The sequence below is a fragment of the Hypanus sabinus genome, chromosome 9 (assembly GCF_030144855.1).
Source record: "Hypanus sabinus isolate sHypSab1 chromosome 9, sHypSab1.hap1, whole genome shotgun sequence".
NCBI classification, from domain to species: Eukaryota; Metazoa; Chordata; class Chondrichthyes; order Myliobatiformes; family Dasyatidae; genus Hypanus; species Hypanus sabinus.
The window spans coordinates 155,904,402-155,920,611 of record NC_082714.1 but is presented as its reverse complement, the minus strand read 5'-3'; the positions used below and the strand labels follow the sequence as shown (position 1 = coordinate 155,920,611).

At 43.3% G+C, this 16,210-nt stretch overlaps 1 protein-coding gene across 2 annotated transcripts in view; it reads right to left on the bottom strand.

Annotated features, from left to right (window-relative positions):
- Positions 1–16,210, bottom strand: part of hm13 (histocompatibility (minor) 13) — a 104,201-nt gene that overhangs the window by 48,573 nt on the left and 39,418 nt on the right. For both annotated transcript variants that reach the window (XM_059980898.1, XM_059980899.1), the window contains 3 exons: positions 14,659–14,744; positions 10,704–10,829; positions 4,521–4,578 (listed from right to left, as the gene is read on the bottom strand). In XM_059980898.1, coding sequence (XP_059836881.1) covers positions 4,521–4,578; positions 10,704–10,829; positions 14,659–14,744 — 270 coding nt within the window. The remainder of the gene's footprint in view (positions 1–4,520; positions 4,579–10,703; positions 10,830–14,658; positions 14,745–16,210) is intronic.

Here is a 16,210-nt window from a genome sequence, read left to right as displayed (position 1 = left end):
TGTGACAACCTAGCCTATTCTAAAACACTAAGCGAATGCTTTAATTTAGCTAGTATCACATCCTTATCAAGGCTTCCCAAAACATCCCTGCTTTTAACATCATGAAATATAACTGACAACATACAAGTTGTGGGACCTTGCTATATGTGTAAAGATCAACACACACAAAATGCTGGAGGAACTCAGCAGGCCAGGCAGCATCTATGGAAAAAGTACAGTTGACATTTCAGGGCAAAAACCCCACTTTTCAAATCTACTCCTCAGTTTTTTTCTCCAGTCAAAACTGCCAAAGGGTTTCAGCCTGAAACGTTGACTGTACTCCCGCCCGCCCCCGTGCCCCCCCCCCATAGATGCTGCCTGGCCTGCTGAGTTCCTCCAGCATTTTGTGTGTGTTGTTTGGATTTCCAGCATCTGCAGATTTTCTCTTGTTTCTGTAAAGATCGTATGTTTCTGGTCAAATGCTGGCCACGACACATAAGAATTCCTTATCTACTCTTCAAATTAGTGCCACAAAATCGCTGACGTTGGAGAGCATTTGTGCTTTTGGTTTAACAGCTCCTTCGAAAGAAGGCACTTCCAAAACTGCAACAGTGTGCATACAGTAAGCCAATCCAGTCTCTCAAAGGCAAGCTTAAATTGCCAGAGAGATGCAAACTTATAAAGGTTAACCTCACCAGATGTGTGGTACAAATAGCAAATATATAAACAGGGAATTAAATATTTATGCAAGGTAAGAAACAGAAGGCCAATTCATTTAGAAACACCTGTATTTTTCTTCATTTTTGGAACTATAGTCATGGAAGATGCTTTTAATTCTGCTGCAATGTCCTCTTTTACTTCTTGGCATAACTACTATTTTCACAAGCCTCACAGACTAATAGCAAGAGCATAACTTGCTTGCTAAAAGAGCACTTGCCAAATTATCTGCAGTAGCCCAAGAGGGAAAAGGAGTTTAATTTACCACAAGCACAGTAAAGTATTTTATCCTATGACAAGGTGATTTTTGTTCTTGCAAGGTTTTGCCAAATTTGGGAAAATATGAAATTAGTTTAAAATGGGAAGATTTTAAGTCTAAGATTGGAATTGAATTCAAGTCCAGTGGGACAGGGCTCCCTCTAGGGGGTGTACACTGCACTTAAAATAACACTGTTCTGAAAAGTCTATGCAGTCATCACCTCAGACGTGATTAACAGAACTGCAAATGTCAAAGGTTAAAGGTTCATTATCTGCAAATAAGTAAATTTGACTAGTGGGTAAACATCAATTTTAGTGAGACAGGCTTCACCTTGTCAGTAGTTATTATAAGCTAATGATTGGCTGAATCACACCCTTGCCACAGGGTAAGAGGAGTTTTTACTGTAAACAGAGAATGATCACAATCAAACCATCACAAGGTCTGTAAGAATTGCGTAATTGCTTGATTTGTGATTTAAAAAACATTCTTGGAGAAGTTGCATGATTCAAATTGGGTTTGATCAATACTTTTTTTCACCTCCCAATTAATTCTCACTTTTCGTCTACAAGTAGTGATTACAATTCTGGCAATTCCATTTGCCCAAAAATTAACTGCGCTATTCCAGCAAAATTAGATGGCAGATGCTGGAAATACAAAATAAAAAACAAATACTAGAAGAACTCAACACGCCAGCTAGCATCTGGAGAAAGAAGAGAGCCAAAAATCTTTCATCCGATCAAGTTTCATCGATATAAAACAATCAGCTGGGACACAGACCTTAAGATATAGGAGCAGAATTAGGCCATTTGGCCCACCGAGTCTGCTCCACAATAATGATTATTGCTATGGTCAATACTTACACTCAGTGACCGCTATTAGGCACACCGACTCATTTATGCAAATAGCTTATCGGCCAATCATTTGGCAGCAACTCTATGCATAAAAGCAAGCAGACTTGGTCAAGAGATTCAGTTGTTCCAACCAATCAGAATGGGGAAGAAATGTGACCTGAGTGACTTGGACCATGGAATGATTGTTGGTGCCAGGCAGAGTAGTCTGAACATCTCAAACAGCTGATCTCGTGGGATTTTCCCAAGTTTACAGAGACTGATGTGGAAAAACAACAAAAACACCCCATGAGCAGCAGTTCTGTGGGTGATAATGCCTTATTAACGAGAGAAGTCAGAGGAGCATGGCCAGACTGGGTCAAGCTGATAGGAAAGTGACCCAAAATAGCCGTACACATACAACTGTGGTGGGCAGAAGAGCATCTCTGAATGTGCAACATGTCAAACCTGTAAGTGGATGGGCTTCGACAGCAGCAGATCATACCAGGGTGCGCTTCTGTACCTAATAAAGTGGCCACTGAGTGCATCTGCACCTCTTTTGTAGAGCATCACTTGTTGTCAAGTTAATGCAGGTATAATAACTGTATTGCCCAACTGTTGGACCAGAGATTGCTGGTAAAGCATTAACTGAATACTTCTCATCTGTACCCACAATCAGGGCTGTGGTTGAAGAATTCGGTGGTGGGATGGAAGGGGCAGGATATTGCAAATTCCAAATCTCACTGGGTTGGGAGTTGAAAGTAATTTTTACTGACGTCTCCTCCAACTCTCCTACCCTTTCTTTGAACCTAGGTTTTTGGTAATACAGTGGATTTCAGTTAACTGGGACACATCGGGACCAATACATTTTGGCTCAATTAAGCGGCTACCCCAATTAGCCGAAGTTTCATGGAAATAGTTAAAAAGGTATAAAAAAAAGACAAACTGAATATAACAAATTAGCTATTTAAATGAAATACAGAACAAATTAAAAGACTAATAATGCTGCTACGGTACTCTAACTATATTAGTTCCTAATAGTTATCCGAGGAATTCATCCAGTGTATGCACTGAACAAAATCAGTGCCAACACCCAGTGTAGATATTGGTACTGCCTTCAATGATGATTGCATCCTCCAAATCATGACTTTCATTATAACATTCAATATAACTGTCAATGTAACTGTCAACAGCTTCAAATTTTTCATAGCTCTTAACTTCAAGTAGTGAAATCATTTCATTTTCACTCCTGGCTATTTCTGACATCTCCCAAATCTGAATGCTTGAAACCACCATGAGTAAAACAGTTCTGAATTACTTTACTGCTTACTTCTCACCAACTATCAGTGACAAAAAATAACTGCTGTTTTAAAGCACACACAACTGAAGCTACTTAAAAATTGTTTGCTCTATAATAGTGTACCGTCTAATGGCCACACAAGTGTCCATCCCTAAATAAATATAGGGAATCCTGGAAATTTTCTTAATTAGTTTTTGCTCTTTAAGAGCTGTCCCAAATAAGTAGCACCCTGATTAACCAATGACTCAATTGAGCAGAATCCACTATAGTCATCCCTGCCATGGTGAAAACCCTCTCACCATCTTCCCCATCTATTCCCCTTATTCGGAAACCATCAGATTCCAAGGAAAACAAATCCAACCTATTCAGCGCAGTTTAATAGCAGAATTACTGCATCCACACAAGGTCGTGGTGTGCTTTCTCTGCATAGCCTATGGTGTGGCAACCAGAACTGCAGACAGCTGTGCCTTAAATAATGATTTCTATTTTTTTATGATAAACTCCCTGTTCTTACAGTATTTTCTTAGAGTGATAGAGGCAGGTACTTCATTACATTTAGGTATCTAGCTAAGAAGTTGAAACAGAAGGTCACGGGAGATTGCAGGCCCAGAACTATGAAATGGGATTAGTATACATCGGTACTTGGCGGTCACAATGAATCAGTTGAGCTAAAGGGTTCCATTTTTGGGGTGTATGACAAACTTGACCAAACTTCAATAAACTTCCCTCCTTTAAGGCAATGCTAAAATTCTGCCACAACTGAAGTTCTACTTTCCCAAGAAATTTCCATGAGGATCAGAGTAATCATTTGCAGTTTATCAGCATAGACAAAATCCTGGCAAATTAATAGACAACAGAAGCTTCACAGAATCTCATCTTTGCCTCCCCATACATCAAATACAAGCAGTTTCCAGATGCTCCCAAAGGAGGATGGAGAACTGCTTGAAGTTTGAAGCACTGCTTGATACGAGTTTGAAACTGGTATAATCAGCAGGAAACAAGAATCCCCTAAGCCACCAATTTACTGCAAAGGAGAGAATCAATCTTGTCTTATCTGGCTTCAAACACAGAGCAATGCTATCTCACATTTTCAATCTTCATTTACTTCTTTCTGAACTATCTTGGGGAACAGGTTCAATATAGAATATCTTAGCTCTCAAGGAAAAGGCAGAGAAAGCTACCTAACCAGCAGTCAAGCAACACTTGATAGATCACTGGTTATGCCAAGTATTTAATTGCTAAATAAGAAAGGGATAATCAAGATATCTTTGCTACTTGTTTGCAAGCAGTTTGCTAAACCAAGCAGAGTTGAAAATGGTTTTAATTACATATCTTAGAAAATCCTTATCAGACTTAAAACAACACCTGGTGCTGCATTTGTCAAGGTATATAATGTTGTGATCGACACATGTTAAGAATATACTACTGTGGTACTCACATTTAATTGGTGCTTCAAATGACTTGGCAACAGTTACCATGACATTTGTGCCAAATACCTGTAAGCAAAGATTTAAAGGATTTAAATATTCAGTTTAAATAACTCCAAGATGCAAGTAAAGGTCCCTTTCACCAAACCCAATCCAAAATAACAGAATATATAATGACATTGAATTAGGAATAATTCAGTTTCAATTTTGTTTGAAAAACATAAATATAGTAAAACTTTGCAAAACAGACTTAACCAAAATTAATGTGGAATGTAATATTAACACCACTTGTTAAACACCTTGCCTTAGATCATAATTACAATTGGTTCAGCAAGATTTGTCACAAGGAAAAAACAGTTTCAGTATCTTCATTTTGGAGGTCTGCCATATGTTTAACTACCACTGTTGTAACTCAAGGATGAAATCACAATGAAACCTTTGCAACTCAAATGAGGTATTGTGGCGACCCATTTCCTAGCATATCCGAACCGACTCACAATTAGATAGCCTATGGGGGTTTGCGAGCACAGAGCTTTGGAGCCTCTGCGCCATGGGGGGCCGGTTGACAGAGGCTTAAAAGTGAGGCTGAAGTTTTCGAATAAAGTTTTTTCCTTCGGCTGCAGTTACCAACTCCGTGTTGTAATTTTAGCTCTGCGTGTAGCACACTGCTACAATTGGTGACCCCGACGGTCCAAACGATTTTTGGACCAGAAATGACCGACACCACCTCTGTTCACGCGGTTTCGTTGAAACTGCCAGGTTTCTGGACACAGCGCCCGGACCTATGGTTCCAGCAAGCCGAAGCCCAATTCCACGTTCGCCAGATCACCTCAGAAGACACCTGCTACTACTACGTGGTGAGCTCCCTCGACCAGGACGCAGCGGCCCAGGTCGCGGAGTTCGTACAGTCGCCCCCGGCAGACGGCAAGTACACGGAATTCAAAGCCCCGCTCCTCAGGACTTTCGGACTCTCTCGGCGCGAGCGGGCTGCCCGTTTACTGCACCTGGATGGCTTGGGCGACAGACCTCCATCGGCTTTAATGAATGAGATGTTGTCTCTGGCCGACGGACACACATGCCTCATGTTTGAGCAGGCATTCCTGGAGCAGCTGCCTGAGGACATACGCCTGCTGCTGTCCGACGCGGATTTCAGTGACCCCCGGAAGGTGGCAGCCCGGGCGGACTTGCTGTGGAACGCCAAAAAGGTGAGCGGGGCGTCCATCGCACAGATCTCCCAGCCACGCTCCCGGCAGCAAACCAGTCCAGGCCCGGCCGCAGAGACCGCCAACCCCCGGCCCAATGAACACTGGTGCTTCTACCACCAGCGGTGGGGCGCAGAAGCCCGCCGTTGTCGCCCGCCCTGCAAGTTCCCGGGAAACGCCAGGGCCAGCCGCCGCTGATGGCTACGGCGGCTGGCCATCGGGATAGCCTCCTGTATGTGTGGGATAGAAGGTTGGGACGCCGGTTTTTGGTCGATACTGGGGCTGAGATCAGCGTTTTACCTCCGACGAGTTACGACACCCGCAGCAGGGCACCGGGTCCCCCCCTGAGGGCTGTGAACGGCAGCACTGTAAGGACCTATGGCACCCATCAGGTGCAGCTACAGTTCGGCTCCAGCCAGTTCACGTGGGACTTTACACTGGCCGCCGTAGCCCAACCGCTTCTGGGTGCGGATTTTTTGCGGGCTCACAGCCTACTGGTCGACCTGCCCAGGAAGAGACTGGTACACGCCGAGACCTTTCAGATGTTCTCCCTGGGTGCAGCCCAGTTGCCAGCCCCTCACCTCGGCTCCATCACGCTGTCCGACAACGACTTCACCAGGGTCCTGGCGGAGTTCCCATCGGTTCTGGCACCGCAGTTCACAGCGGCCATGCCCAGGCACAGCGTACAGCACCACATCCCAACCCAGGGACCACCCCTCCATGCCCGTGCTCGGCGGCTTCCCCTGGACAAGCTCCGACTGGCGAAGGAGGAGTTCCAGAGGATGGAGGAATTGGGGATCATCCGGCGGTCCGACAGCCCATGGGCCTCCCCCCTGCACATGGTGCCCAAAGCGACAGTGGGGCTGGAGACCGTGCGGCGACTACCGCAGGCTGAACGAGGCTACCACACCGGACCGCTACCCTGTGCCGCACATTCAGGACTTTGCAGCAAACCTGCACGGCGCACGGATCTTCTCCAAGGTAGATCTCGTCCGGGGATACCATCAAATCCCGATGCATCCTGACGACGTCCCCAAAATGGCTCTCATCACCCCTTTCGACCTTTGAGTTCCTCCGCATGCCGTTCGGCCTGAAGAATGCCGCACAGATGTTCCAGCGGTTAATGGACGCGGTGGGACTGGACCTGGACTTCGCGTTCATCTATTTGGATGACATCCTCATAGCCAGCGGCAGTCGTCAGGAGCATCTGTCCCACCTCCGTCAACTCTGCGCCCGACTGAGTGAGTACGGTCTTACAATCAACCCCGCCAAATGCCAGTTCGGACTCGATACCATTGACTTCCTGGGCCACAGGATTACTAAAGACGGGGCAACCCCTCTGCCCGCTAAGGTAGATGCGGTCCGCCACTTCCCCTGACCCACCACGATCGAAGGCCTTCAGAAATTCGTAGGTATGGTCAATTTCTACCGCCGCTTCCTCCCTTCAGCTGCCCGGATCATGCGCCCCCTGTTCGCCATGATGTCGGGTCCGAGCAAGGACATTACCTGGGACGAGGAGTCCGCCGCCGCTTTCGTTCAAACGAAGGAAGCTTTGGCGGACGCCGCAATGCTAGTACATCCCAGAATGGACACGCCTACCACCCACAGTCAAACGGGCTAGTGGAGCGTTTCCACCGTCACCTGACGTCGGCCCTCATGGCCCGCCTGCGAGGAGCCAACTGGGCGGATGAGCTTCCCTGGGTCCTACTCGGCATCCGCACAGCGCCCAAGGACGACCTGCACGCCTCGTCGGCCGAGTTGGTATACGGCATGCCCCTGGTCGTCCCCGGGGAGTTCCTACCAGCCCCAAGGGGGCAAGAGGAAGAACCCGCAGCAGTCCTGGGCAGACTACGCAAGAAGCTCGGTAACCTGGCCCCCATACCCACTTCACAGCACGGGCGGCACCCGACCTGCATACCCAAAGACCTACAGAACTGTAAGTTTGTGTTTGTACGAAGGGGCGGGCATCGGCCACTGCTGCAGCGGCCATACGAGGGGCCGTTTATGGTGCTCCGGAACAACGGGTCCACGTTCGTGCTGGACGTTGGGGGGAAAGAGGAGGTTTTCACGGTTGACCGCCTCAAACCGGCCCATGTGGACCTGGCGCAACCGGCCGAGTTTCTGGCGCCTCGGCGCAGAGGCCGACCTCCCAAGCAGGTTCTGGCCCAGACTGTGGACATTGGGGGGTGTATCGCCGGTTCTGGGGGGGGGGGGGGTTATGTGGCGACCCATTTCCTAGCATATCCGAACCGACTCACAATTAGATAGCCTACGGGGGTTTGTGAGCACAGAGCTTTGGAGCCTCTGCGCCATGGGGGGTCGGTTGACAGAGGCTTAAAAGTGAGGCTGAAGTTTTCGAATAAAGTTTTTTCCTTCGGCTGCAGTTACCGACTCCGTGTCGTAATTTTAGCGCTGCGTGTAGCACACCGCTACAGTATATATTTTGCATTCTCCAGTATTCTAATGACTACACAGAAACACAAGCTTTTTAGTTAATTATTACTGTTACTAAACAAAAAAGTAACTTGAAAGTAATTGTTCTGAAATAAAAATGAATAAAAATGTAATTTAGGTTAACAACAATACTCACTTAGAATATGGAAAATTCACCTAGTCTCCCACATATACAACAAGGCTTGGCCTTGAACACAGCTTTGGCTCACTGTTTAACACAGTCACCCCAGAGTTAAAAGGTTGTAGATTCCAAAAAGATACAAGCTGATATCTATACAGAATGTTTACTGAGTGCTAAATCACTTATGGTACTATCGGATATTATCCAAGATCCTGACTTTACTTAGCAATAAAAAAGCCAAAGCATTATTTCAAAGAGAGGTGGGTTCGTTACTCAGTGTCCCAAGCAATTTTTATCCCTCATTTTCCATTTCCACTGCAGACGATGTCCAAGCTGTTAAAAAATTCCTACATCTCAACTTTCCCTCAGTCTGTTACTCAGTGGGTTCCTGACAAACTGATCGAAATTTATCAACGCTGGCCAGCAACTTGATTGCTGCCCAACATGCAACCTATTAGGATTGTAAGCGAGCTAGCTGGAACTTAGTTCAGGATCATTCATTTCCTACTATCTAGTTGATTACAGATTCCAGGCTGACATTGAGTTTGTTGTATATGGAGAAAATAGGCCCACCAACTTGAAACATACAGAATTCCTAAAGGCATTGACGCAATACACGTTGAATTGCTGTCAGGTCATCCTAGCCATGGAAAACAATGTTCTGCTGGCAAGGACAGAGACAGAATGAAAAAAATGCTAAGGTTTTAAAATTCTCTACCCAAGTGGCCAATAAAAGGTATTAAAAATAAATCATGTTTTTTAAAAAAAAGATATTTAAGGGCAGGAAGGGATATTGGTGTTAATGCAGAGAAGTTTCACATAAAAGATTATTCTTAACCCTACTGAAAGGATGGGCAAGCGTGAAGGATGAATATCTTATATCTACTTAGATTTTTTAAATTTAAAATTAAAAATGCATTTTAAATACCATTTCCATGTTTAATGTATCTTTTGAAAGACAACTGATTAATGTTTTCCTTTAAATACATTATATTTCAACAAAGAATCTGAAGTAATTGAACAGGACAACTTACATCTTAGAAAAAGATTTAAAACATTTCTGTTGACATAGCCTTTGTAACCCAGATGGTCCATGCCTGTGTATGTCAGATTACTTTTAATATAGGTTGAGGACACCTTATCCAAGATACTTGGGGCCGGAAGCTTTACAGATTTTGGAATATTTGCATCTACATAATGAGATACCTTGGGGTTTGGACCCAAGTCTAAACACAAAATCCATTTCTGTTACATATATAGCTTACCCTGAAGATAGTTTTAAATTTTTTTTTACAATTTGTTGCATGAAACAATGTTTATATTGAACCATCAGAAAGGCAAGTTATCACTACCCCAGCCACCTAGATGGACAGTGGCTATTTGGTATCGCCATAATCCTGTCTCTAAATTTGTGTTTCCAGTAAACAGACTGCCTTTGACACTTGTTCATCAGACATGTACTGATGCAGCAGCAATCATCAATGATCTTGGCAAACTCAATGAATTTCTCTGTAGCTTTGTCATTAGCACATGCTTTATGAGCACCAATCTTTAAACAAAAATTAATGCTGTGCCTTTCTTAAATTTCTGCAACCAGCCTGCTAAATATTCACAATAACCTTCCATTTTTAATCATGACAGATCTTTGCTTGTTTCATCATTAGCATGCCATTAAAGAGTGCATGTTCACACCATTGCTGACAAATCCAATCTTTCAATTTATAATCAAGATCTTCAATTTTTGCTTTATTCAGTGTTCTCTATTTTTCATTAACTTCTAATCATTACACATGTGAGGATACTCCTCATAATTGTCTGTGGTGCAGTGGCACTTACATCACCTGGGAACCCCAGAGCTTTGTGGAATTTTCCATTTGTGACTTTGTGTCAGCACTCAATTTTTTTTTCAGATTTCAGAGGTTTTAAGATTTTGGAATTTTCGACTGGGGGTGATCAACACTGTATTAGCTCTATTTGTCACACATACATTGAAACATCAAAATATATGCTGAAGTATGTGGCTTTGCATCAAAGACAAGCACAATCTGAGATATGGTGGGACAGCCTGAAAGTGTCACCAAGCTTCTGGCACCAACTCAGTATGCCCACATTTTGTGAACCCTAATCCATACATCTTTGGAAACTGGAGCACCGAAAGGAAACCTGCTGGGTCACAGGAGAGCATACAAACTCCATACAGACAAAAGCAGGAATTCAACCCTGATTTTACAATGGGCACTGTTAGTGTCACACGAACCACTATGGTTTGGTGTCACCCTAAAAATAAAATGAGTGCTCCATATGAGGCTCAAACTCAGTTGGTGCACTCCTGGCTGAAATGAGGATGTTGGCTAATTGCATTTTTCACCAAGCGAGATGCAGTGGAACATAATCAAGGAAGTAACAAACCCACTTACCCAGAATACATCATAGATAAACAGCCCACCGAGGAGAATGCACCCCGTGCTGACATTGTTGAGATGAAGGAGTTCGACACCATTGAGAGCAAAGGCTAATCCAAACAGATTGTTGGCAATCCAATGCTGCCATAGAACAGGAAAAGACCATTAAAATTAAAAGGCAGTTAAAAGTACAGTATTGTACAAAAAATTGTGAGGGGTGTAGATAAAGTGGATGTAAGTCTTGAGGTTGGGTGAGACTAGAACCAGAGGACATAGATTAAGGATGAAAGGTGAAATTAAGGGGAACATGAGGGGGACTTCTTCACCCAGAGGGTGGTGAGGGTGTGGAAAGAGCTACCAGCTGAAGTGGTGGATGCCGGTTTAATTTCAACACTTAAGTCAAATTTGGACAAGTACATGGATAGAAGGGGTATGATCCAGGTGCAGATTGATGGGACTAGGTAGAATAATAGTTCAGCACAGACTAGATGGCACAAAGGCCTGTTTCTGTGCTGTAGTGCTCTATGACACTACATTCCAGAATGTCTTTAAATGTATTTTGCCGCACACTTTATTCAAATCATCTTCTAATACAAGCAATACTCCTTTACATATATTAACAGTCTAGCAGTAACATCAATTCATATTTCACAAGTCAGGTTAGATGTAATCAAACATGAAACACTGACACATTACAAAATATTACAGTGACAAGTTTGGTGCAGTTGATAGTCCAAGCACTTTGTCCAGATGCTAGTTTAAGGATGCTGGAAACAGCAGTACTTTTAGTTATTTGGTTAAATGAGGACCAACTTCATTTCAAGAGGACTAGAATATAAAATAAAGTATGTAAATGTTAAGGCTTTATAAGGCATTGGTAAGGCCTCACTTGGAGTATTATGAGCAGTTTTGGGCCCCTTATCTCAGAATGGATCTGTTGATATTGGAGAGGGTTCCCAGTAGAAAATTATTCTGGGAATGAAAGACTTGTGGAGAGCTTGATGGCTCTGTACTCACCTGAATGAGGGAGGATCTCATTGAAACTGATTAAATGTTCAAAAGTGGAGATAGAGTGTAGAGAAGATGTCTCCTATGGGGGGGGGGGGGGGGGGAGGGCAGAATCTCAGAATAGAGGAACACTTGTTTAGAATAGAGATGAGGAGGAATTTCTTTAGCCAGAGGTTGGTGAATCTGTTGAATTTATTGCCAAAGGTCATTGGGTGTATTAGGTTATAGGAGGACGGCAGGAGAATGGAGTTGAGAAGGATAATAAACTAGCCATGATGGGATGGCAGAGTGCTTGATGGGCTAAATGGCCTAATTCCACTCCTATGTCTTACAGTCTTAAATGGAGTTCAATACAAAATTACATGCAAATCAATCACAGGTCATCTACAATTGTTGTCAAATGAAGTCTGTGCAGTATTATGCCCCTTTATGTAGACAAGGGGCAATACATCACTTTAATTGGTGGAGCCTGCAGAACACAAGTGGAATTTCTCCAACTTAAGCTAAAGTTGCTGTCCAGTCTATTTAATATGAAGCCAAATTTAGAGTTCTTTTAAAACTTACCTGCATCTTTACTGACAGAATTAATGTTTATATCCTCTGACTCCTTTCAAAAAAAATAGTTCCAGGAACATTACCTCTTTAATCCAAATGACCATTCTTGTCTGTTTTGTGGAATTTCCCCCCTATCAACTGCAATTAAATACTATTTCCCCTTCAGATACACTCAGTTAAAACAGAGAATTTAAAATACAATTTCTATTCACCCTTCATTACTAGTCATATTAAAAAACTATATTAAATCATTCTTGCAGATAATCATCTGCAAAAGGAGGATACAAAACAATGTTCGTCAAAGATGCACAATTTTTTTTTGTAAAATCTTTACATTTATTTACAACAAATACACAGAATCCAATTTCAGTGATAGATACTTAAATATTGGATAAATGAAGATGTGTAGTTAAGTAATGAGACATTTAGAACATTACTTTCATGTTACAATGCTTTGAATTGATTTGTCAGAATGCTATTTTTTACCCTTATGTTAATCCCATGAGCAGTTACGGTAATGAAAGAGGAACAATTAGCAGTAATGACTTGGAGCTTTACATTACATTTCTAACTGACCCAAAAACCCAACCTCTTGCATTAATAGCCTACTTCAATGTTGCAGCTATATAGGAACCTGGTCAGACCCCACTTGGAAGTACTGTGCTCAGTTTTGGTCACCTCACTACAGCAAGGATGTGGAAGCCATAGGAAGGGTGCAGAGGAGATTTACAAGGATGTTGCCTGGATTGGGGAGCATGCCTTATGAGAATAGGTTGAGTGAACTTTGCCTTTTCTCCTTGGAGTGACAGAGGATGAGAGGACCTGATAGAGGTGTATAAGATGTTGAGAGGCATTGATCGTGTGGATAGTCAGAGGCTTTTTCCCAGGGCTGAAATGGTTGCCACATGAGGACACAAGTTTAAGGTGCTAGGGAGTAGATACAGAGGAGATGTCAGGGGTAAGTTTTTTACTCAGAGTGGTGAGTGCGTGGAATGGGTTGCTGGCAATGGTGGTGGAGGCGGATATGACAGAGTCTTTTAAGAAACTTTTGGATAGGTACATGGAGCTTAGAAAAACCAAAGGCTACAGGTAAGCCAAGTAATTTCTAGGGTAGGGACATGTTCAGCACAACCTTGTGGGCCAAAGGGCCTGTATTGTGCTGTAGGTTTTCTATGTTTCTAAAAAAAAACTTTTAATACCATAACTCTACCAATCCTACCAGAGGAGCTTCTACCTATGCCCTTCATTCCCTGAAGATGCACCCTCCTGCACTCAGCTTGTCAGACATTGCTTAAAGCCAAGTTTCTGAGCAGTAGTCCTAAATGCAGGTATTAGAAAGGATCCAAGTTTCACAGACAAGTGGTGAAAGTTAATGAAGGCCATTCAACTAATTTTATGACAGATTGATAGAATAGAAGCAAAAGCACTTAAATCATGGTTGCCTATTCAGAAAGGCCTGAATTCCATTTCCCCATCAGTTTTCTGACAACTTTGATTTCCACAAGTTCCATACCACACCCATTACAAATGTCACATTGTTTCTTGAAGACAAGAAACTGGAGCTACAAATCAGATGCTGAAGATACTCAGCAGGTCATGGCAGTATTTGTGGAGGAAACTGGACCATCAACATTTCCAGTCATCTGAACTGAAAGATGAGGAAAGAAAGCCACATAAGAAAGTGAAGAGAAGAGCTGCCAAGTGACAGGTGTATGCACAAAAGAGGTGACAGAGGAGCATAGAAAACTGGAAATAGCAGAGGCTAGGAGGTAGTAGATGGAAGTAACAAAGCATAGATAACTGCAGGTGGGGTGGACAGATGCGGACAATGCATACCCCACTTCCAATAAAGTATGTCTGTCTGTCCCCTTATTTGATTCTGCCGCTGTCTTTCTTTCCTATAAGATGCCATCATCTGCAGTCTTCTGTCACCTGTCACATTCAAAACATGGACTTCCATTTTCTTCCACAAATGCAGCCTGACCTGCTGAGATCCCCCAGCAGTTTTTCTTTGCTTCATATTGTTTCTGTCAGTTTTCACTTTCACAGCTCTTCATGATACACAGGTCAAAATGTATCTGAACAGACTTTTAGAAGGCTAAGTGAAAACAATCCCAGAATATTTTTAAAAATGTAGTTGAAATTAAAATGACTTAAATGACCTTAAGTTCATAAATAATTGATCACATTCAGGAGAACAGAGCACGCACTTCACCCAGAGACATGGAAACTTACTATGGCCCAAATCAGCTAACAATGAGAGCAGAACCATTCATTTTAAAACTCTGGAAAATTAGCAACTGCATGCTGTATTGTACTGAACTGAGCGCGTTCCACTAACTGGATATAGTTACAGACAGAGATCATTCAACACTAACAAAATTACTACTTGATATGTTGTCCTTACCTTTTTCAGCAAGTACCAGACTCCAATCACACTGCTAAAACCCAAACAGACAAGATCTTTGGTGTCAAACTCATAGTTGATGATTTCTAGAAAAGTAAATATATACTGGTTTAAGAAAAACTTAATACAGGCCCCAGTGAGGTTTTGAATGTTCAATTTATAGAAGCCCCATATATAAAAGCAAGCACAGAGATCAGCAGGATGAATTTGCTGGCTATTGGGTAGGATGGGGCATCTCTGCACCTGAGCACCAACAATCAGAGGTTTAGTGTGACCCCAGCAAAGCCAAATGTTAGCAGGTTTTTGCTGAGCCCTCACTCATTTTATCAGAGGTCACTGGCAGCTGCTTTTCTCTGAACCTACTGTTCAGATGCTCCTCTCTTTTCATTTCAGAATTATGAATAGTTCTCAGGAATGGAATCATGTTATTAGTTCTGCATTGCTTGTACTTTTTTTTTTAGTGCTTTTCAGGAAAATACCCATCACTCTTTTCTCCCCCAATTTAACACTACAGCTTTGGTCAGAAACTCTAAAATCATTGACTAAAGTTGCTGCTTCCTTAACACCAAACCATGGGTCACCAGTGATCTAAAGATTCTTCTCAACCACAAAAGAGCCTTTAGATCAGGAGACAGGGAAGAATTGAAATGTACAAAGGGAGCTAAAAGAGAAGATCAAGGTAGCTAAAGAGGAATACAGGAGGGAACTGGAGAACAAACTGGGGCAGAGTAGCATACGGGAGGTGTGGAGAGGCATGAAGAACATCACTGGCTTCAATCAGCCCAGCTATAGAGCCTGGAAATTGAACCGTAAATGGGTTAATGAGTTAAACCAATTCTTCAATAGATTTGACAACTGCCCACCTGTTCACACCTCCCTCAGCACACCAGTCCAGGTGCCAAAGCACCCAATGCTCCCTCAGCACTAAAACCTCCCCCCTTACCCTCTCCAATTCAACATGTAGATGAACACAGGCTAAGATTATCTACATCCCCCCTCCTTGCCCTCCACCTACCATCCACAGCACCACACACCAACTGTTATCATCCTGATTTCACCTCCTCCAGCCGCCACCTTCAGCCAACTTCCCAGTCATCATGGACTTGCGAGAAAGAAGGGCTCTGAGGAAACTCAGACATGGCAAAACATCGGGATTAGATGGTGTGAACCCCAAGGTCCTGAAGGAGTGCGCTGAGCCGCTGTGTGGAGTTCTCCAGCACATTTTCAATCTGAGTCTCAGCCTGGAGTTGACACTGCTGATATCTACCTGCTGAACAGAGCCTACTCTCAGAATGCTGAAGAAGTTTGGTGTGGGCCCCCAAATCCTAAGAACTTTCTATAGGGGCAAAATTGGGAGCAACCTGACTGGCTGCATCACTGCCTAGTGCCTGGTATGGGAACTGTACTTCCCTCAATAGTAGAACTCTGCAGAACTTCCCACTATTCGGGACATTTACAAGGACAGGTGTGTAAAAAGGGCCTGAAGAATCATTGGGGCCCAAGTCACCCCAACCACAAAAAAACTGTTCCAGCTACTACCATCGGGGAAAAC